This window comes from Passer domesticus, chromosome 8 (genome assembly GCF_036417665.1).
Source record: "Passer domesticus isolate bPasDom1 chromosome 8, bPasDom1.hap1, whole genome shotgun sequence".
NCBI classification, from domain to species: Eukaryota; Metazoa; Chordata; class Aves; order Passeriformes; family Passeridae; genus Passer; species Passer domesticus.
The window spans coordinates 37,783,302-37,806,467 of NC_087481.1; the positions used below are offsets into that span (position 1 = coordinate 37,783,302).

Below are 23,166 nucleotides of genomic sequence, written 5' to 3' on the forward strand. Positions count from 1 at the left end.
TGTGGCAAACAGCACACATTAACTTTATTTGATCGCTGGTTAATTACGGCATTTCTCCTCTTATGAAACAGAGCTGGAGCCTATTTATACTTTGGCTTGAAATAACTTGCAACAGAATTAGCATATGCAAGTTCTAACAACATTCCTCATGTTTTATCTATCATACCTTACAGAAGTAGTATTTGCAGTTTAGTCAGTCGGTATCAGAGCATGCCACCACTGCCTTTCATTCCACTGCAAACAACCTTTACATTTTTAATGCGGTACACCAATAATATTCCTAAATTTTAAAAATTTTTCATGCTTCATCTTAAAATGCTGTTTCCTCTAATAAACTTTATAAACAGAAATATTGCAGCAGCCTGTTTCTTGCCTCATCTTGCTTTAAGGGCCATAGAGATAACTGTTGCTTTTTGACTACAACCTTATCTTGCTGTCTGCCATTTATTTGCTTTCAGAGCTCAGTTACATCTTTCCTCTTCTACTATCTGCAACTGAGCTTGTCAACCATTATTAAACTTGAAAAGTCACTTGGCGGCTGAAGAAGCAAGTACTCTGACTTTGACAAATTTAATTGATTAGCTCTTTCTATAAGGACATCAGTACCAAAAAAGACTGTTCTCATCTCAGTACTCAAGTACATCCCCTTTATGCTATATTTGAGTGAGTTATTAGTTATCAGTTATCGCCAAGATAATTTTGGACCTTTCAAGGCTTATGTCATTAATTCTCTTCATACACTGAACCCCTGGATGGAAGTCAGCTATCTTACAATTATATTCATATCTGAATAATCCTGAGAAAACAAACTTGAAACTGTACCAAAAAAAACCCCAAAAACTCTACAGCTCTCAATACTCAGAGTTCTCATTTTGACTGTGCATCCCCCATTGAGAAACCTTACATTTTTCTGCTATGACATTTAAAAATAAATTACTTATGTCTGTGCAGTCCATCATTCAGATGGGATTGAGTCAGTGCTATTGTACTCTAATCACTGAAATGAGGAAATACAGCAAATCGCACAGATTATTTCAGTATGAAGATATTTTAAAATATACGTTATGTCTTGAAGAAAATGTAACTGTTAACGCGGATTTTCAGTTTCCTGTCCAAGGGGGACAGAGACCCTCGCACGAGAATTAATCGGGGCATTTTTCATAGGCTGTTTTCAAAGGGGAGGCAGACGCAATGACAACCCCAGCTGTGCTCTAGCACGGGGCCATCGTTCCGGGCAGCGTTCCGTTTCACCGCATCCCATCCAGATGCTCAGCAGCTCATTCGCACTGACCGACCCGACCCCAGGGCACAGCACGACCCCCGCGCCGCGCACCCGCCCCTGCCTCGGCTGCGGGGAGCCCAGCGCGGCGGTGCCCCCGGGCACCCGGCGGGCCGGGGCAGCGGCACGGCAGCAGCAGCCGGGGCAGCGCGGCGGGACGGCCCCGCCGCCGCCTGCACGTGCGCCCGGAGCCGCGGCGGGGCCGCCCGCACACCCCGCGCGAGCGCAGCCCGGCCGAGCGCAGCCCGGCGCGGCGGGACCCGCCGGCGGAGCCCGACCGCACCGCGGCGGCGGCGGCACGTGTCTCGCCCTCCGCCGGGAGCAGCACCGGCCGCCCTCCAGCACCCGCAGGGCTTGCTGGCGAAGCAGAGCCCGTCCCGGAGCCCGTTACCTCAGCTGCTTCTGCTCCAGCTTGAGCTTCTTGGCTTGCGGCTCCCCCGCTGCCATCTTCGCGCTGGGCGGCGTGCGGCGCGCTCGGCTCCCCTCGGCCCGCCCGCCGGCCCCGGCCCGCCCCGCCGACCGCGCCGGCACCGCCACCGGGGGGCGGGGGCGCCGGGGACGAACGTACGGCCGCGCCGGGCGCCTGAAGGGGCGGGGAGCGGAGCCCGCGCCGCCCGCCGTCCCTGCCCAGCCGGCGCTGCCGCCACGCCGGCCCGGGTGGGTTTAGCTCCCGGGGGCCGCTCCCCTCTCCTGCCGGCCGCCGAGGCCGAGCGGTGCCGAGCGGCGGTGAGGGGCGGCCGTGGCAGCGGGGCCGGCGGGCCCGGGGAGGGAGGGGGCCGTGCTCGGGCGCTCGGCGCAGGCAGCGCCCCGGCCGCCCGCGCCTCCGCCGGGGGGCGGCCCCGCGCCGCCGCCGGGCCTCGCCGCCATCTTGGCCGCTGCCCCGCTGTCCCGGGAGCGGGACGGGCCGTGCCGGGCCGGGGGAGGTACGTGGGGCGCGGGAGGCCCGGGCCGTGAGGGAGTGGGGCGGCGCTGCCCTTGCTCGGGGGGACGGGATCCCTGCCAGGCGGGAGTCGCCCGTGCCCGGTGCCGGCCGCGCTGGTTGGCCGGAGCCGGGCAGGGGCGACATCCCCGCCAGTGGCGGTACCGGGAGATTGCCACGCAAATCCGAGACTTTCCGCTTTACTCGCCTCCGTTTCCGTTGTTCGGTGCCTATTTAAATACAAAATCGTGCCGTGTTCGAATCCCACCTCCCCCTTCCGTTGTTGTGGGCTCTGGCGGAGGTGCGGAACCGCCCGGCGGAGAGTGAGCAGGGTCGGGCCAGAGCCCCGCAGCGGCGATCTGCACCGCTCCGCTCCGCTCCGCTCCAGGATGAGGCGCGGCGTGAGGGGATCTGCTCCGGCTGTCAGCGCAGGCAGCCCGGCCTGCGGCAGCGGCGGTCTGGAGCCGCCGTTCGCGGCCGAGCCCGCAGCAAGGCCGGGCCGGGAGCGGCAGGGCGGGTGCGGCAGCGGCGCCGGCTCACCTGGGTCGATCTTCAGCAGCCCTGCTGCAGCCGTGGGGTTTCTATCGTGCTCTACATGCTTCATTAGCAAGCGGCCCTGTCAGTGCCCATGTCCGGAATCTGCGCTGGGAATAAACCCGTTATCGTCCACTGCTGTGCGCTGCACATCGCCCTGCCCTATTCAGTACCCAGCGGTAGCTGAGTGGAGGTTGTCGCTTCTTTTCTTTTGTTTCAGTTCAAATCTGCTGTGAATTAGTAATGCGTTTACCATCTTTTCAGTATGATGAATCGCTCGTACCCATTAAGTGTTAATCAAACTGGAGGAATAGCGTCACCATTCAATGTAGCTTTTCTACAACCAGCCAGGCAAAAAAAAATCATACTTGAAAGATGAAAATTTGTGTTCATTAGCAGGCAGACTGCAGTATGGGAGAGGAAAATGTATTTTACAAGAAAAGCAATGCCAATTTCAATTACTCATGCAAGAGGTAAAATGATGGAAACAATGTTTCACAAAGTAACTGACTAGGCCAATCATGAGAATTATTCTGTGGCAGTTCCCAGCAGGTTTGAATCATACATAGTTTTTCATTTATTTATTAAAAAAAAAAAAAGAGGAAATATCTGAATGAGATTTCTCTATAAAAAATGTCTTGCATTGTGTGCTAACTCTAAAACACAAGCAAACTTGAGGGTTTTTTGGGGGGGGAAAGGACAAACAGATTCTTTACTGCCTGTATGCACATATCTGAAAATTCTTTGTAAATGGCAAATTGAACTTGAAGAATACTCCATGCCCTCTCATGTTTGATTAGCTGGTTTTATTCAGAAATTAAATTTACTGTTGTACAAGACAGTTATGCACCAGCTAAATCCCAGTTGTTCTCTCATATACAGATCTCCTTACATGAGCAATCTTTAATAAAAACCTTGTCATGAGGATTCAGAAAAAAATAAATTGAAGTCCTTGAAGTAGAGAAGTTTGAACAGTAGGAGATGAGTGGTAGCTGTATTTTATGGCTGTAATAATGGCAAGAAACCAAATTAAAATTTGTTTAAAATGTGAAGTTCCTTCCTCTTATATCCCTTTAATTTTCCCCCAAATTACAGCTTCACATATAACTTAAAAAAAAATACAGCAAAGATAAGTTAAATCTTTTTTATGCTTATTTAACATAATATATGAAAGGCAGCCTTTTAACAGGAGCTGCTTAGAATAAGAGTATCCATGAGACTCATTCATACAAGATAAAAGAATTAGAGTGCTGCTTTGCTCTGTCTTCCTGGAGGAGAAGGAAGGTACAAGTGGTTATGTGCCTTCTTTCTGCCCTCTGTGCACTGGTTGGGGCAGAGTGTGCACACATTGGGAAGGGTTGCCATGCACAGCAGAGATCCAGGGATGCTGCTGGCCCTGATGGAGTGTTTCAGTACTGCATGGCTCTCTGGCACTCTGCTTGTCCTTTCTGGAGCCTTGAGTGCCTCTTCAAAGAGAGCCTGTGAAATAAAGCTAGTAGCACTGCTGCTCTGGCCTATCAGACTTACTGGAGGAGTGAACTGGGCGAGCATGGTGGAAAACATCTTCACAAAGAGCTACTGAGTTGGGGCTTTGATAGCCTATGATTGAATCCTGATGCCTTGTCCATTCAGAGTTCTTCATGGTTTGGCTGGAATATGAGCCAAATTATCAGTATTTTCCTGAAAATACTATGAACACTCGATATGTGAACTGATACTCACTTTATCTGTCCATTTGGCCCTGTCAGTCTATTCAGTACTGCTTTCAGAGAGTGAATTTCTTCAGTCATCCCTTAGTACTCCTAAAACTGCTGATTCCAATGTAAGTTGTGTTTAAATGTTCCAGCTCCATGAAAAATGCAGTTTTAGCAAAGAATTTTTAATTGTTTTGTTGCGGGGTTTTTTCCTAAGAAACTTGCTTTTCCAGCAAAGCTTTCTATTCTTGCAGGTCCCAAAGGGAATTGCAGTTATTCAGGATCAAATATTGTTTGATTATTCAGAATCTAATATTGTTTTGTTGACAAGAGATGGAACTCTCTTGCCAGCAGTTAGAAGATTTGTGCTGAAACTAATTTGAACAGAGGCACCATGCAAGTGTATTATTGGAAAGCTCATCAGACAGTAGATTAAATGCTGCACAAATTCTCATGCAGGCTGTAATTGTTACTGGTAAAAGCACAGAGGAAGTTGCAGATTTTGTTATGGATACCAAACACTGATTTAAGTCAACTTTAGCGTATTCTCAAAGGACTACTTCCTCTCAAAAACAATTTCAGAAAGTTACTAACAGTGTTTTAAATGAGAGCAAAGATAAATAAATATTAACTGAACATCTGGGAAGCAAAGCATTTAGTCTTTAATAGGGATGATCTTGCTGATAAAATATGTCTGAATACTTGTACAGACACAAGCACTTCATGGTGTTGAGTAGATATGAAGTTTTGCTTGACTAACAGAGCAAAACTTGTTCTTAGCAGTTCTTAAAAAAGATTGCAAAAATGTTTTTACTTTGATGTGTAGATACCTAAGCTGTGAGCATCTTATATGTAAAAAGATTCACGACACTTGAGCAGCATCATTAAAACACACAAACAATAATAGGAGCATAAAAAACCCTGTGAAATTACAGAACGTTGTTGTTTTACTAAACCTGAGACTTACAGATTTATCAACTTGAATCACAGCTGCTAATGATGTGTCAGGTTGGTCCTGCCAATTATACAGTATTTCAGAGCTGCCACGTTGGCTGTCTTGAAAGTGTTGTTCAGGTGTTTAATGGGACTTCTCTTTATTAGGTTTGCTGGTTTGAAAGCCAGTGAATGGGGTTGGAGAGGTCAGGAGCACATTTGTGGCACATATTGAATTTATAGGAAAAGCGAAAGTGCTGACTAGCTACAAAAGTACTGGCTTCAATAGAAATAGAACTGCCTATTTTAGCTTATTTCTCCAGATTACTGTAAGCATTTGATTACTTTCCATTCACTTGTCACTAGAAGTCCATTTCCACAAATACATAACAGAGACTCAGACAGTCTACCACCACTAATTCTTCCACCCTTCAGAGCAGTTCTGCCAAATTCAGGGAACATTGAAACTGTGGAATACTTTCCTAGTGATGGTTCTATTTGGAGCTATTTTCAGTAATTAGTACTAGCTCTAAAGGGCATTGCAGAGGTCAGTGATAAATTCCTCACTTTGTGGTTTCAGAGCTTTGTATGTTTTTTCGGTGTTATGAAAAAGCAGCTGTTGACAGTATTTCTGCATTAATTACACTTTAGAGTACTTAATTGTAGCTAAGGACAAGCATGTGCAATCAGTCTTTTTTCCCATGCTCGCAGCCTCTCTCTCTTTTGTCTTGGGAGCCTGCTGTGCCTTTAGTCCAGATGTTTCCATGCCAAGAATTTGAAAATCAGTAACACTGCAAATCCAGATTTAGTCAAAAGAAAAGTTAGAGATGTGGAAACAGCTCATTGAAGGCATCTTAGTTGAAATATGTTTTTCTTCTATGTGGACTTCATATTCTAGTAGGATGGAAATGACTGAGATGAATCATGTGAAGTTTTGCATGTCAGACAAAGGATGGAGAGTTTGTGAGAAGAAGCTGCAAAACTTCAGGGCTGCTTGTTGCTGCAGAGCCTGTAAGGTGCCTTGCAGTCAGGCAGTAACATGAAGGGCTGTCAGTCTACTGAAAATGAGCTTGAACACTTTGCTTTGGCCTAGATGCAAATAATGATCCATGTGCACCTTCAGTCTGCTCTTAGGTAGGCCTGAAAGCACAGAGATGGGAGGCATGTCCTACAGAATAGTCCTAGAAACATCTTCAGTACCTTACATAGACTGGGTTTATGCTGACATCTCAATGTGGTGTCTGTGTACACTACTACATGGAGAAGAATCTCATGATTCCTGAATTCTGATGATGTAGTTTTGCTATTGTTTTTTAAAACTTAGGAACTTTGTTTCAAGACCTTTACCCTCAAAGTGCTGCAGCTCTTAACACACTTTGCTGTTGACCTACTGGTGTGAGGAATTTGAATGTTACTGGATTGATTTCTTATGTTCAGCATTTGTCAGTCTTTTTTGCTTTTCAAATAGTGTTCTGATGAGACATAAAAGTCAGGTACTGCAAAATTAGTATAGGGATCTCTACATGTGTGAAATGAAATCTAGCATTCAAAAATAAAGTAACAGAGAAATCTTCAGTACTTAGAGCAATGTAAGTAATTTTTGTTAAATAATAGTTTATATATCTTGTATTGATATTTTTGTAGTGCTACCAGTTCTAAGATATTCAACATGAAATCTGTCTTTAATCAGCTAGTGCCAATTGCTTGGCAATGTATGGGATAAATTAAATTACTTAGTCTTGTGTATAATAGACTGATGTCCCCACTGCTATAGGACCATCTTTATTCTACTCAGCCCTGGGAAGTGTACCAGCTGAGCTGCCCCATGACTGACAGGGCAGGGCTTGTGCCTCTGGAGCTGCATGCTCTGCACTTAGGCTGCAAGGAGAGAGCTTCAGTTTTCCAGAGCACTTCAAATTAGCAGCAGATTAGCATACTGCTAAAACTTGTGAAAAAAGAAAGGAGTGTGTGAGAGGATTTGAAGGGAGGTCTTATGCTAGAAACAGAATATGTATTATGGGAAATCTGTGATTCCTGTCTTCCTATTTAGAAGATGGGATAGGCAGCCAGGGGGGATTTTACTGCTCATATTCCACAGGTACTACAAAGCTGTCATCTGCTGAGCGTGCTCTCTGGATCAGTTTGCTACTCTGGTTCCCCACGAGGCCACGCAAACACTGCTGTGAGCACAGCTGGTACCTAGGCAGCTTGGGGCAGATGGGTGAAGAAGGGCAGTGGCCAAGTGCTACCTCCCCTTCTGGCTACCCACACCCTCCCTTGATTGCATATCAAGTCCTGGTCTAATATCCCAAGTGGAATTCAGGCAAAAGAAGGGGCTCTGCTCTTACAGTCATTTGGTGCACCAGGAGCTTGCTGTCATTGTGTGGTCTGCTGCACAGCTGTGCTTGTTAAAAGTATATTGTGACAAATGCATTTCTGATCTGTAGATGAATAGAATCTGGATGAATGTTAACAGAACACTACAAACACTCACATGTGTCTGATACTCTTTGTCAGCGTATCATTGGAAGCTGCCTGCTGTCCAACATAGCTCCTCCAGAGCAGGCTGTGGATCAGCTCCTCTGGAAGTGGAATCTTACCAGTGCTGCTTGTACTGGACTCTCAGATGCAGCTTTGTGTGCATTTAATAGGAAGTGGGTCTGATATTTGTTAACAGATATGCTGTTGTAGCAATTTACAAATGTACAGAGATCTATTCTAAGCTTTACAGCTGAGCACCTTCGTATGTGTGGGCAGCCATGGTGTCGAACAATACTGACATTCAGTGGTTGATTATACTTGTCACCCTTGTGTGACTGTCGAGGAGATTTTGGAAGGCTTTAATGTTCAATGCTGGCTAAATTCAGAACGTGTTTACTGGAGCTGGATTAAGCAATTGTGTCAAGGCTCCTTTATAAAAATGCTGTGCTCACATTATTAACATTTTCTCTTTTTTTTAACAAACTAAATTAGAGATTAATTTGGTCCAGGAGTAAGAGTGGAAACATGCAATTACACTTCGTAGCTTTGGTTTTTTTCCCACTTTTAAGCAAATTTGCAATCACAGTTTCTAAAAGACCTTCCCTTTACATTCCCTATTGGCTTAGATGAATATTTTTGTCCACCTTTTGACTATTGGTCTTTTTTTGTCGACTACCAAAGACAGCATGCTCTTGGCAGGAGGTATCTGAGACCTGGCATGGCCCCAGTGAAGATGAGCATGTTGTTGTCATGGTTGTGAAGGAGCAGCTGGAGTTCAGAATTTGAAAAGCTGGATCTTGGCTCTCTCCCCACATCTGCTGACTTAGGTGGAAGGAAATATCATGCTGACAACCTTCCTGAGCTGTCCTTTTTCACTGTCTTTGATGAGCTTTGGAAGACATACTTTTGTTTTGTGGAAATCTGGAGGGCCAGACCATTTTTCATTGTTACAAGTATATTGGTAAATGACTACTGCTCTGGGTAGTTCAGATTCAGACATAGCAACACAAACTCATTCTGGGTGGGTCTGAGTGCTTCATTGCAGTATTCTGGAATGAGATTTAGTCATACAGTGTTTATACTCCTAAAATCTCTGTGGGACTGGGCAATGTGCATCTCGGTGCTTCCACACTATTTTTACATTAGTGTGCCAAAGTTAACAGAGAAGGAGCTAATTTTATCTGCATTTTAGGACAATATCCTGGGCAAACACGGTAAAGTTAATGAAAACTATGATGGGTTTTTGGTAGGTGTGTTTGGCTTCTTTTGGACATGGAGAGTTCATGGTGGTCTTCCTGTTTCAAGATGTGGACACCCAGTAATTGTCTGGTCTGTTTGAAGTCATGTTTGAATTCCTCCAAAGGGTAACTTTCAGTTCTGGATCTCCATTGCTCTTGCCTGCCCATTTCCACCACATGCCCTGTGCCAGCTCCAGCACTCTCTGGCAGTGAAATAACTAGCATTAGGAAGCTGGTCTGACCAGCAGCTCCTTTTGCTGGGTCAGTTTCTGGCTGGACTATTTTCCTAATGTAAATAATTACAGAGCCACAGACCTACTCAGATCAGTACCTGAGAGGCAGAAGGGAAGAACAGCCAGTGCCAGGGGCAGCTTCTTCAGATGAATTTATGCTTGACATGGAGTACCAGGTTAACTTCACCTTCAGAAGCTGCTGTTGGGGTTACAGTTTGGTTTGTTTTCTAAGCCCAAGTTTTAACGTAGTTTTTAAGAGGATCATTATGCTGCAGGTCAGCTAAAGCATTGTCTGTCTCATGTAAAGGCTGAAGAGATAAAGTGAAGTTGGCTAGCATTTGTCTTCTCTGTAGATCCAGAGATAATAGTCTATTCATTTTATCAGCTACATAGTTCACTTACTATCACATTGAAAGTTGAGAAATAGGCTTGGAATTATTTTTTTAATAGGCACATAAGCTTCTTGCCCTACGAATAAAAAGAAGGATCAGTGGCTGAGGCATGTTATTTGTAGATGTTTAAAGAGATAAGAAAAAAGTTACATTCCTTACCTGCAGTTCATACTCCTCTTTTATGTAAGTGACTTTTTAAGTGAAAAACATTTTATGTAAACATATTTCATGCATGCCAAGCACATTTGAGACAATTTTATCCATTACATCAGATTTAAATGGCTGGTTTTGTATACTTTTAATGAATTCCAACCCTTTACCCAAGTGCAGCTTGGCATAGGTCATAAGACTAATCTGCCAACAAGTAAAAAGCACTTTTCTAGTACAACAGCTTAAAGCTGACAAGCTAAAGAGCTGTATCTTTAAGACAGAGCAATTCTAAGTTAAGTGGGCAACTGCCAGGCCAACTACCATAGGAAACTTTCTGTACAAGTAATTCTTTCATGTCGGCAAATACGTTTGAGCGAGTGCCAGCTCATGGGAGTCAGCTTTTCTTAAAGAAATAAATTGCAAATACCAGATAGGGATGAAAGTGGAAAATGAGGGTGCTTTCTTCGTGCTTGAGTTATGATATACATTAGCAATTTAATCCAGTGGCAAATATTTTTTGTGGAATATTCTTGTAAATAAAGAAAATGGAATTCAAATAAAAGCAACAAAGTAGATGTTTTCCCTAAATTCACAGTGCATGTTAATAAAGAATCCCATCGTAAGAAAGGGAATCTGGCATATGAAATGTCAGTCCACATATCCTTTTATTTATCTTCTTTGAATGTGTTTCCAACAGAAAATGATCCACAGCCTGTTTCTTATAAACTGTTCTGGTGATATCTTCTTGGAGAAGCACTGGAAGAGCGTTGTGAGCCAATCTGTGTGCGATTATTTCTTCGAAGCTCAGGAGAAAGCAATCGATGTTGAGAATGTGCCTCCTGTCATCTCAACTCCACATCACTACCTCATCAGCATCTACCGGGATAAAATCTTCTTTGTGTCTGTCATACAGACAGAAGTGCCACCACTCTTCGTAATTGAATTCCTGCACCGAGTAGCAGATACTTTCCAGGTCTGTCACCATTCAGTGGTTTTAAAATTCAGTATCTGAAGGAGGTCTGTGGGGAAGCCAAAGAGGGACTCTTCATCAGGAACTATAGTGATAGGACAAGGAGAAATAAGTACAAACTGAAAGCGGGGAAATTTAAGCTAGATATTAAGAAGAAATTCTATTCTGTGAGGGTAGTAAAATAGTGAATGGAACAGGTTGCCCAGAGATGTTGTGGATGCCCCAGCTGTAGCAGTGGTCAGGGCCAGGCTGGATGGGGCTTTTGATCCCACTGATCTAGTGGGAGGTGTCAATGCCCATGGCAGGGGTGGTGGGACCACCCCATAACATTCTAAGATTCTATGTTTCTAAAATGATTTCAAGGGATTTTTTTGTATAAAGTTCTTCTGTGAGTGACTTTTCTGTCTGCAGTTTTTAAGTCAAGAACAGGCTTACAGAGTACAAAAGAAAAAAGAGGTTTATTTTGTGCATTTATTTTAAGCACCAGAACCCAAATCTGACTTTAACAATATGATGCCATCAGGGTATAGAAATAGTCAGTTTAGGCACTAAAATGCCTTAATATATTGGAGGGTTTCTGTAAGAAAAAACCAAACAAACTTCCTGTTGCAAAGCATTCTAACAGGAATAAAAATCCTCTCTTTTGTAATCTCTGAACTTGTTTAGGATTACTTCGGCGAATGTTCTGAGACGGCAATTAAGGACAATGTAGTAATTGTGTATGAACTTCTAGAAGAAATGCTAGACAATGGCTTTCCACTGGCAACAGAATCTAACATACTGAAGGAGCTGATTAAGCCTCCCACAATTTTGCGCTCTGTTGTCAACTCCATCACAGGTATGAAAATATGTAATTTCAGCAATGATGGCTGTTAAAAAAAAAGCCCCATCGTTTCTCCTAGCTAAAAAATAATATAATGGTGTGAATTTGTAAGGTGAGGACACTGTCCTGCCATTTCTCATCAATAGGAGTTGAATAAAAACATGTCCCTCCAGGTATGCAGTTTATGCCTGGCCCCTTTGCTGTCCTTGGAGGCACTGCCTGGTTCAGCCACAGCTGCTGAAGTCCCTCAGGAACAGCAGCTCAGGACACACAGTCAGGACATACTGGAGACAGGTGCTCTGGGATTGGTACAGAGCTCACCCCAAGCCTTGAATAACTGAGGGGCACTGGAGAAGGTTAAGCATTTTGTAAGAAATTCCTATAGGAAGGTATATAATAAATATGTAATAAATCCTTGACGGGTGGGAGCAGATAGCATGAAGGGAAGCAAATAGCCTGTCCTCCTCTTCCACCCTGCCCCCACCACCAAGCAGCACATGGATTCATATGGATTTGATTTCGCAACTGATTTCAGGCTGTTGAAAATGGGTCTGTATTGCAGTGATGAAGCCAAATGTCTGTCAGCTGAGCTGGTGGAATCTGCTTGTCTGGCAAGCGGGTGCAAGGGAGGTGAGCCATGAGTGTCACGTGGGGGCAGAGAGATGTGAGACGGTCACTTGTACATTGTGTTAGAGAAGGGAGTATGTGTGTGCAGGGCCACACACATAATATTCAGAGGAGCTGGTCTTTAAGGTTTAGTCTTTGGGTATAAATCTCATCAGTTTTAATTTCTGTTATTTGGAGTTTAGTTAGTTTTTTTACATGTGGATTGGAATGCTAGTATTTACACTTATGAAAATAAGTGTTTTATCTAAAACTTTATTAAAATTCCGTAGGAGCCTAAAGTGCCTGCCCAAGGCAACCTGCATTTTGTCACTGTCAACAGCTCAGCTCTGAGCAGGTGGAAACAGCAGCCTGAGATGTCTCCTGTCTACCTGGCCTGGCAGGACTGCTGCACCCTGCAAGACTGCTGAGGGACAGACACAGCAGCTGCTCCTCTTCAGAGATGCAGTGGGAGTGAAGAAATTATTGCAACTCCTCCTCTCTGAGTTGTAGCACATATAGGGGTGGACTTTAGGAAGGAGTTTTTTTGAGTAACTACTTCTGCTAGCTCAAAGGAATGAAAACTTGTTTTTTGCCTGCCAGGCTAGGGTCTGCCCAAGCAAGTTTTGTAGAAATGATACCTGCTGCCCATCAGCTTCTCAGTGAAGCTGTTTCACGTGGCACAACACACTACCATGTTCATTGTGCTAAAGGGCACAAATCAGCATGAGCCCTATCCCAAGACCTACTTCTAGCAGAGGGAGTTGTTTACATTGTGCTGGGATTCCAGCATCAGTCACCTAAGCCTCAGAAGTGATAAGATTTTTTTTTTCTTTTTAAAGTATCAATTTACTTTATAACTAGGTAGCTCAGGAAGCCTTCTACTCATGCTGGATGGTATTGAGAGCCAGGGGCCAAGGGTGAGAGCAAGGCAGGCAGGGACAGTGGTATTGGTCAGGAGCCCAGAAGGTGAGGCAACAGGTCAGGGACTGGATCAGATGATTAACAGGTCATCTACAGCTCAGTGATTGCCAGTAACATCCATCAGAATGGGACAGGTCAAGCCAGAAAGTCCAGTCTAGGCCAGGGTCTGGGTTGATTTGACACATGGTCAGGTATAGACATGGCTGTCATGTTGATGCAGAGTAGCTCAGATGGGTACCAAGGGTGAGATCCTCAGCCTACACCAGCTCCAGGCAAAGACTGTAGGAGCCCTCCCTAAGGCTCCTTACACATCTTTCTTACTAATGACTCTTACCTGTTAATCAGCCCTGAAGTCATCCAGCTAAAACTCTTACGAGAAGGGGGAAGCAGGCTTAAGGCCCTCACAGGGAGCTGTCTTGTCTTGAAATTAGAGATTAAATCCTCCATAAGATCTAGCCCCACATCTACTCCCACTCAAACCTCCTGCTGACTTGAGTATTGTATTTTCCTGTGCAAGATGTAGTCTGAAAGCTATTAAGTCTGGACACATGGCTCCAGTGCCTTCATGTCACCTCACAAATAACACTGAAGGGTCCAGGCTCTAGCCTACAGTACCTGGGGCAAGCCTGGCCTTGATTTTTAATTTTGGCAGTCAAAGCATTCCTTTTGTAATTAATTACTGATTTTAAGTTCCTTTTCATTTTTAAGGCAGTAGTAATGTAGGAGACACACTTCCCACTGGACAGTTATCCAACATTCCTTGGCGCAGAGCGGGAGTCAAATACACAAACAACGAAGCCTATTTTGATGTCATTGAAGAAATTGATGCAATTATAGACAAATCAGGTAAGATGTCTTGCAAACTGGTATTTGTTTCTCAAGTGTGTTTACATGTAGCTAATGATGTTTTAGAGAGAATACAGTCCAACCCTCTTATTTTTTTGCATATGTTCTATATGCATGCATTTATATCTTAGGTAGAAATATTCCATTTAAAATGATGAGCTTAAGTGTATTTCTTCAGTTCTTGTTAAAACAGCACCATGCTCTGGGCTGCTTCGAGAACATCCACAAGTATGTTTTCTGTTGGTATATTGATTATCTCATAACAGATATAAATGGGGGGGAAAAGTAGTTAAAATGTGATGAGAAAATTATCTCCCATTGTTCCTGCCAACAATGTACTGTAGTCCTTGAAGGCCCTCAAGTGAGCAAGACAAAATCCTTCATTAGCTTTCTTTTGATAGCAAGCTAAAATTGGTGCAAAATAGTTGGACAGTATTGTTTTCCTTATATGTAAGGAGCCAGATATTATGAAGCATAATAATACTCCTTTCTTTTCTGTGAATAGAACATTTTCAGCATTTTCAAATTTGTAACATTTTCAAATACAAAAGTCATTTTTCTGAGATTTAACTTTGAGGAGGAACCTGATAACTTTTATGCCAAGAAAAATAAAAAAAAATTATGCAAAAAGAAAACTGCAAAGCTGTGGGCAGGAACCTGCTGTTTTGTTCAGTACTGGGGCCAGCAGCTAGCAAGGGTGAAGACTGCAGGACACCCTTTTGTGGTAGTATGGGGCAGGGAGCAAGCCTCTGATTATTCTTTCAGTGCTGCTGTTGTAGCAGTGTCAGTGTTGGTTTGATTCTGTACACCACTTCAGCAAATGCTTTGGCCACCACTGCAGTGGATAGTCATAAATAGCCATTGTGCAGCTCTTACTCTCCCCATCTTGAAGCTAAAGGAAGGTGGCCCTTATAGGGCCCTTAGAGAACTGCTGATGACTGTGTTACTGTCCTAGCTCCTTAGGATTCCCAGGAGCAGTGTGAGTGCTTAGTCTGAGAAGGTACAATCAACACCATGGTGAATTTCTGTGTGTATTTCAGGCCAAGTCAGTGTGCACTGAGTGTTTAATTTCCTACTGAGGATCTGCTGCAGTAGTCATAGCTACTCTTTTCTGCTCTGATCCCATGGGGACCAGCAATGCAAGAACCCCTCTTTATAGCCTTCACTATAGCCTTCACCAAGACTAAGATAAGGTTGCTCCCCTAGAACAGGGAGGTTATCTTGTTTCACAGGGATATGGTCGACTGCTTTAACCTGAAACAGGATCACTTCTTTTCAAACCAAGTATAAAGCCACCATTTCTCCTTTCCCTTGCCTAGATAAGCCAGTTTCTACCTATCTTCTAAAATTACCTTTGCATGTGGAGTTAATTAATTAGTCCAGGGTCCTGCTTATGCCTTTCTATACTTAGAGGATATTTCAGGAAATGAGCATTTCCTGGATAAAATGCTTGGTACTCTTGCTTTGGGGTTTGGGTTTTTTTGCTATAGATTTATTTAACATCAAGATGAATATTTAATTTCATTGTTAAACAACTGCTACTTGTGAAAGCCAAAGTTAGCACCAACTTACTGCATTTTGACATTGACTGTTTTTATGTGCTTCAACTTCCCTGCACTACTACACAACTTGCTAGTTTTCTGGAGACCAGGGACAGGGATGAAAAAAAAGATTCAGAGCTGGTGTGTTATGACAAATTCTTATTTGCTTATTGCTGGCAACCACTTCAAGCACATCCAGTACAAGTTCTGTGTAACAGCTGGCACAAGTATCCTGAACCAGTTTGGGACAGGCTGTTTGCTCTGGCTCATGTATTTTAGCAAGCTGCCCAGGACACAGGTAACTGGAATGACCTTTCCTAGCTGGGCTTGGCATGTTGTTGAGTGTTGTGCAAATGTCATCTGTGCCCTCTAGCTGCACTTCAACACATCTGTTAAGCCTTTCATAATAATGTTAAGTCAAGTGTCTTGTTTTTCCCTGCAGGTTCCACAGTCTTTGCAGAAATCCAAGGCGTTATTGATTCGTGTATTAAGCTCTCAGGAATGCCAGATCTTTCTCTGTCTTTCATGGTAAATTCAGCCTATATTTGGGAATCTTAATTGCTCAGGATTTATTTTTCTTAGTGATCAGAGTTAAATAACTTTAAGATCACTATCACAATTTCATGTGTTACACATATGAAGTAACAAGTTTTGCATGATATTGTAGAAGCTGCATTGTTCAGTAGTTGGAATGGCTTTTGTGTGTACATAAAAATACCCTCACAGGAGCTGCTGTATTTCAGATCAGAAATCCATCTAGCTCAGTAACATGTCTCTGACAATGGCTACTCAGTCTAAGATTAGGAATTGGGTAGAGTTCAGTAGCTAGCTCAAGCTGCTGGTACTTGCTGAGATTTCACTGAGCGTTGTGCCTCTCGTTCCAGAACCCACGGCTGCTGGATGACGTCAGCTTCCATCCATGCATTCGGTTCAAACGCTGGGAGTCCGAGCGAGTCCTTTCCTTCATTCCTCCCGACGGCAATTTCAGACTCATCTCCTACCGCGTCAGCTCCCAGAAGTACGTTTCCATCCAGCCACACTGCTCCTGCAGCCACACCACCTGCTGCTTTCCACCTTGTACAGGGGGAATTTGCATTGGTCTGAAATGTGTGTGCTCAGGTTTTGTCTCAGCTGTTGCTCTGTCCCTACTAAAAGAGGAAAACCGTTTTTCAGTGACCTGAAGATATTCAGCAGTAGTTTTTCAGTGGAATAAATCACACGACAGCGATATTGGGCTATTCAGCTAGTAACTGTAGTTGATGAGTAAGTCTCTGTTTACATGGAGGACTCTGAGCTTCATGAGGAGAGTAAAGCAAAAAAGTCCAAACTGCAGATATTTGCAAACTAAAGTCTGATCTGACTAGTGGCTCTTCTGAGATTTGGGTCAGTGAGATTACTTTAAAAAAAACAAAACAAAACAGCAACCAGATGAAGAGAGAATAGGACAAGGTATTTGGACGAAAATAATAAAATATTTTTCCTGTGATTCTCTGCTGATAAAATAATTTCAGCCATGATGCTGAAGAGCAGAGTATCACTTCACTTATTACTTCTGAAACAAACCAGTTCTAACTTGACCACCTACCAGAAACACAAGAACCATTTATGAGAAAGTGCTTTAATTTCTCAAGCAGAGAAGTAGCCAGGATGCATTCAGCTACTGTCTTCTCTTTTCAGCTTGGTGGCAATTCCGGTATATGTGAAGCACATGATCAGTTTTAAGGAAAATACTTCTTCAGGAAGATTTGATGTTACCATTGGACCAAAACAGAATATGGGGAAAACAGTAGAAGGAGTAGTCATGACAGTTCACATGCCAAAGGCTGTACTTAACATGAACCTCACTGCTACACAAGGCAGCTATACATTTGACCCAGTTACTAAAGTAAGTCTTGAATTTTCATTTATTTAAATATTGAAGATGGCATTACTACAAGGCATCCATATTGCAGAATACTGGAACAGTGTTCCACACTTGGGAGTGAGCTCACCTAAGCATATGTTTCTGAATTAAAAATTTACCTTTAAAATTTGCTTTTTCAAACTCAGGTACACATCAGCTCTGATTTCTGACTTTGACAGGATGCTTTTCCTTCCCTTACTCTCTTCACCCTGCTCTTTCACCCACTAATATCTTTCCTTAGTGGATGCAGCAGTATTTTGCTGATAGTTTCAGCCATTATATATTTTGCATATATGTTGTGGAAACATATTTTCTGAAGAAAATGCACTAGCCTTGAAAATGGGCAGACAGAAAAACTGAAGCAGGAGATGAGAAAAAATTTCTTCTGAAAGATCTGCCTAAAGACACACAGGAAAATAAAGTGTCTGAAAACTCATCTGTTGGGCTCCTGATTCCTTGCCTCTGAGTTGGGTTTTGAGACTAAATTTCATAAAGCTCCTGAAGCCTTTTAGTACCCAGGAGCCATTTTGCTGAAAAGCGGTTTGAGCCAAACCCTTCTGCTGGCTCTAATACCCTGCTCTGAGCTTTCTGCTGCCCTTGGAATATCTCAGTCAGCAATTCATTTAAATTGTTAGGGAAAGCTCTCCAAGTAGCATTTTGTTTCAAAAACAACAGAGCTTGATCTTTTTAAAAGAGAAAAAAAATACTTTTCTTTTTAAAAGAAAAAAAAATAGTTTTTTTACCAACAAAAAAAACTTAAGGTGTGCTTTACTCTCTGCAGAAATAAATTTTACTGTGTTTTTATCAAGAGCTGGGATAACGAGGTGAATTGAAACAGCAAAAAATTTTAAAAGCATAGAGAATTGAGGGCTTTCTGTATTTATGACTTTATGATAAGAAGAAACAAACCACCTCTTGTGGGTGAGTAAAGGACCTGCTTGGTTCCACATTTCTCCAATGACTGTAAGAATCAATGGCAAACAAGTGAGCCTTGAGAAAGTTAGTCTGGTTTAGACAATCTCCTTTGGTCCAGTGCCTTGCTCCTACCCTCCTCATTCTTGTGTTTAAGTTTCTATGGTCTTTGTGCTGGTTCCTGTCTTGGCTTTGTGGATCCAGCTGACCCAAACAGGCATCAGGGTCAATTATCCTTAGCAAAGGGAACAAGATGTTCTCAGTGCACAGACCCACACAGACAGGTCCCATATCTGCAGGAGCCCTCTCCCAGCCAGTGAGGGAATTCTCAGGGCTCCCAGGCTACTGTTGGTACCCAGCCTGCAAACTAAAAGCTGGACATAAACTTGACCTCATAGGTTGTTTCCTAGAATGCTACTACTACTATTCTCTCCTTCCTCACAAGGTGCTAACATGGGATGTGGGCAAAATTACCCCTCAAAAGCTACCAAACCTGAAGGGCATAGTGAACCTGCAGTCTGGAGCCCCCAAGCCAGAGGAGAACCCAAGTTTAAACATCCAGTTTAAGATACAACAGCTTGCAATTTCAGGTGAGTGGGGGGGTATTACGTGAAATTGGTGCTGGCAGAACAAGATGGTGTAGGAAATGAAGTGGAAAACTGTTAATCATTTAATTGGAGGTGCAGATCTGAAGTCAGCTTGATCCAAAATGATAAAGTCTGATTTACCCAAACCTGACAGTTACCCTTGATGGAAGATGTCTTTGCTGGGAATTGTGAATTCCCAGTTGTTTTGCTCAAGAAAGACTGGGAGAAGTATACAGAAGAATGGATATTTCTTTGTTGACTGGTGCTTTAAAGATGCAAACATATCCTTCTAGTGAAGATTGATGGATGATGATTTAGTGTGCTGGTCCTGACATGCTTTAGCCTTATGCCACTAAAGCTCTTCCTAGTGGTCATAAAAATGCATTAATTTTCAAGAATGCCCTTCTTATTCTTTCCTTCTGGAGCTGATTAGTTTTTCATCTTTGAAACAATTTGTAAGTAAAAGCAGAATGAAGTTTATAGGGTAAGTGCAAAAGCAAATTTAAAGCAGCCAAGGCCTCAGTCTGCAAACACTTAAATCATGTGAGTTGACCCTGTGTAAAGTGCTTCTCCAAGCAAGCTTTGCAGGATTAAGGCTCTAACAATGCAAGAACTCACATTCAGAGAGGCAGAGGAGGAGGATGGCTGAAGGCAGTTGATGAGAGTTGGTGGTAGTACATGGTACCTTTCTGGATAGGTACCAGGCTATGGTCTTTTTGGCCTCTAGACTATTTGGAGTGAACAACAGCTCCTGTGTAAGAACAGAATCCTGCAGTTTCCTCCTAAACTAGTTTAAATCTAGCAAGATAGAGCTGGTCCAGTGGCTGGACACCAAAGATAACAGACCTGTGAGAAAGCACAGAACAGCCTGAAGCTGTAGGTATTTAACAGCTACTGGCCTTCCTCAAGGAATAGCAGAGGGATTGCTGGTTCTTCCAATTATTACTTGGAGTGATAAGAATTCTAAAACTTATCCTTTGCTTCATATCCATGATTGGAAAGGAGTGCAGTGGACAGGAGCTGTGGAAGATAGACTTGGTTGTTCCATAGTTCATCTCTTGCAAGGAGGATGTTTGCTTATGGAGTAGAAGACAAACAAGGTGCTGCCCTGCCAAGACAGCTGTGATTAGGTGACAAGAATGTTCTCATCTGCCACTCCAAACCAGATGAACTTGTGAAAGAAAGGAAAATGAGCTTCCTAACCAATCCTAATGTGCTCTCAAGACAGCCGGATATCTGATCAGACTGCTGTGATTCCTAGCATTCTGCTGTTAACTTTCTTCTTGTCTCCGTCTTTTTTCAGGACTGAAAGTGAATCGCCTTGACATGTATGGAGAAAAATACAAGCCTTTTAAAGGGGTCAAATACATTACAAAAGCAGGAAAATTCCAAGTCAGGACATGAGAAGATGCTAAGAGGAAATTCCCCTTAAAAAAACTTGACTGCTTAGTGACTTATGTTGGTTAGGTGCCAATTAATTAATAGAACACTGATTAGTTTGGGATCAAAGCATTTGTGCACAGCAGCTCTTCAAATGAAAGCATAGCTTAGTTTTTCTTAATATAGCTTTAAAATAAGGTACTTTTTTTCTATTACACTTTCACTCTTTTTTTACTGAATTGTTGTGCTGGTGAATAGTTTGATATGGGCAACCCACAGAATGTTGCAAACACTACACTGCCACTCGGATACCAAAGCCCTGAGGTCAAGCACATTCTGAAGGCCAGACAGGCCACTGGAAGTCTTCTGGTGGCATGTTTTGCTGCTGCAGCCACCTGCAAATCAAGCTCAGTTCCACCCACAGCCAGCTGCAAGCTGGCATTCCACAAAGCAATGTAATCTCTTCAGAAATAGAGAACAGCAGTGAGAGGGGTAGGGGTCCCCCCAGGGCCTGGGACATTGCAAGTGTCACTCCTGAAAAAGCTTCTGATGAAGTAAAAAATAATTTCTGTGTTGTTTACAAGAAATCGCCTTTCTTAAGAAGCATTTGCCTTAATCAGCTTTCATTTCTGCCAGCTGCAGATGAGCTGATAAAAATAACATCCTGCATTAAATCTGGGAGGTGATTGTTGCTTTAGTAATCCACTTTCTTTCCATTCAATCCCATCATCCCCATCATTTTTTTTTAAGAATAGAGTTGCAGAGAGCAAGATCTATTTTTTATGTGAAGCCTTTGCTTTGATTTAGGTGTTCCACTTGTTTGAAGTGGATGCCACCAGGTCTGTGCAGTGTGTACCTTCCAGCATAGCTTTTCAGATAGCACAGTAGAAGTGTCAAGTGTATTTAATGGTTGTGTGCTTTAATGTTCTGAAATAAAGGGAACTCCACTGCAAATATGTCTCACCTTATGAAATGTTCATCTCTTGTAAACGATTCATGGTGCTCTTAAGCAGGAGGCATCTGATACACTATTAAGCAATGACTATTTGCTCTATCTTCACTGAATTTGAGCACTGTGCAGCTGCTTAGTTTTAAAAGGCTGTTAAAAGCACAATAGGTAAGGTCTCTTTCATATTACTTATTTTTAAACAGAGGACAGCTATTTATGATATTTCAAAGGCTCAACAGTCAGAGCAAAGCTGAGTGAACTTCTTGTTATACACCAACAAAACCATCTCTCTAAACCAATACATACTCCAGAGTAGCTATCAGGTTCCAAACCATGCATTTGGCCATTATTAATTAAGGATGGGATACTAGACACCCTTTGTTTCTCTAACCTGTTTGGCTTACTAATCAGTGAGTAGGTACTAGCTTTGGTTCCTACTCTTCATCTGAAGCAAAGTCACTTAGTCAAAATTTCAAATACTGGGACAAAAATGATCCAGTGTGGAAAGAAGAGGGGAAATCCATCTGAACCCTGGCAGCAAGTCAGTAAGGAAAGAAATGGGCATACAGTCTCTGTAGCTTCAGTAATATCATTAGGGTAAACTTGGCCATAAACAACCATTTTGAATTTCTAAAATTACAGTAGATAAAACAGCACCATGAAGAACCAGTGCTCTGTGTTTCAGCAAATGGCATCCTTCATTACTGTACTTGTAGAAGAAATGTCTTCAGAGGTAATGGGTAACCTCCCAAGCTGAAGTCTGAGCAGCTGGAGCTGCTCTGTGCATTAGCAGCCTGGAAATGCTGCCCCATGGCCCTTCAGAGCTGACACCCTTCCAGAGCTGGGACACACAGGAGTGTCAGAGCTCCAGTCCTGACCCCAGCGCTGCCCCCCAGGTGTGACTGAACAAACCCTGTCTGTTCCAGGACCTCAGGCACCAGGGAGGCTCCCACAACAGCTGTTATCAGGGACAGCCCTGCTCACCACCACAACTCACTGTCACTCACCTTCAGTTGGGCATGGAGATGTGTTTTGTCAAGGAAATGGTTGCAAGTGTGTGAGGCCAGTACCTTTTCTTGTACAGGTGCTGGTTTCCTTCTGTATCCTTCTGTTATGTAAACACAGAAAGCAGAAAAAAAAATGTACTAGCACTTCTCTGAAGAGTGGAGTTTAGGGAATCAGATGGTATCATTAGCAAGGGATTATACTGCTAGGTTTTGATCTCCCCTTCTCCTCATCCAGTTCTGGGAGTGCTGACAAAGTGGTTGTCTGTCAGGGTTTCATCTTTCAGATATGGAGAGAACTGTGAACAGTACAATACTCTGAATTTTACCAATTATTACTAAATACCAGGTGCCCTCTGGGACTATGGGGCTATGTTTGGTCCTACAGTACCAATAAACATTGGTTCCAACAAGTCACAACATTGTGTGCTGGTAGAAATTTTTAGCAAGAAAAAATATAAGATGTTCTTACAGTGTCAGAGTGAAGGAAATATAACAGTGGTTTCATACTCATCACCCTTGCATTCATTTTAAGAAGTAAAATTCACATTAACAAGATGCTGGTCAGAGTTCTTCCCTTACTGGCAGGACCAGACCAACCCCATTTTAAGTTTTCTTAACAGATCACTGTCAGGTCTCAGGAAAATCTGTTCTTTCCCACTGAACACAGCTTCCAGTAAATTATTTAATTACTAGTTTGACAGGCACAAAAGACCAAAAAAACCCCTTTGTTTAATCTTCTCATGTTTTAGAAACTTTGCACTTTCTTTCTATTCAGAACATGTAGACACAACCGTTCTTTTGCTTTAGTCTTTTGCTGCTCTTCTTGTTGCAGCATCATCCACTGCTGTTATCATTAACACTCAGAAGC

General features: G+C 43.1%; 2 protein-coding genes across 4 annotated transcripts in view; one reads left to right on the top strand and one right to left on the bottom strand.

The window, feature by feature from the left end:
• ADK (adenosine kinase) overlaps window positions 1-2,890 on the bottom strand; it is a 266,929-nt gene extending 264,039 nt beyond the window's left edge. Inside the window, exon 1 of one of the 2 annotated variants that reach the window (XM_064430468.1) lies at window positions 2,739-2,890. Coding sequence is in view for 1 of the 2 variants with exons in the window: in XM_064430466.1 (XP_064286536.1) it covers window positions 1,671-1,726 (56 nt within the window). In the remaining variant the exon portion in view is untranslated. Of the gene's footprint in view, window positions 1-1,670; window positions 1,805-2,738 lie in introns of those variants that run through there. The other variant, XM_064430466.1, reaches the window with a different exon arrangement.
• AP3M1 (adaptor related protein complex 3 subunit mu 1) lies at window positions 1,799-21,296 on the top strand. 2 transcript variants are annotated; one of them, XM_064430465.1, is made up of 9 exons: window positions 1,799-1,936; window positions 10,551-10,826; window positions 11,490-11,661; window positions 13,882-14,019; window positions 16,003-16,088; window positions 16,445-16,578; window positions 17,238-17,445; window positions 18,821-18,965; window positions 20,266-21,296. In XM_064430465.1, exons 2-9 carry the CDS (start codon window positions 10,554-10,556, stop codon window positions 20,364-20,366), a joined length of 1,257 nt encoding a protein of 418 aa, XP_064286535.1. In that variant the 5' UTR covers window positions 1,799-1,936; window positions 10,551-10,553; the 3' UTR covers window positions 20,367-21,296. The 2 variants fall into 2 exon arrangements, with proteins under 2 accessions (XP_064286535.1, XP_064286534.1); XM_064430464.1 differs by lacking the exon at window positions 1,799-1,936 and adding an exon at window positions 2,020-2,202.
• Window positions 21,297-23,166: the final 1,870 nt, after the last annotated feature.

Coding starts and splice junctions, on each gene's coding strand:
- AP3M1 (XM_064430465.1), top strand. CDS start 10,554: ATGATCCACAGCCTGTTTCTTATAAACTGTTCTGGTGATATCTTCTTG. Junction 16,089..16,444: donor ATCTTTCTCTGTCTTTCATG/GTAAATTCAGCC, acceptor CTCTCGTTCCAG/AACCCACGGCTGCTGGATGA. Junction 16,579..17,237: donor TACCGCGTCAGCTCCCAGAA/GTACGTTTCCAT, acceptor TTCTCTTTTCAG/CTTGGTGGCAATTCCGGTAT.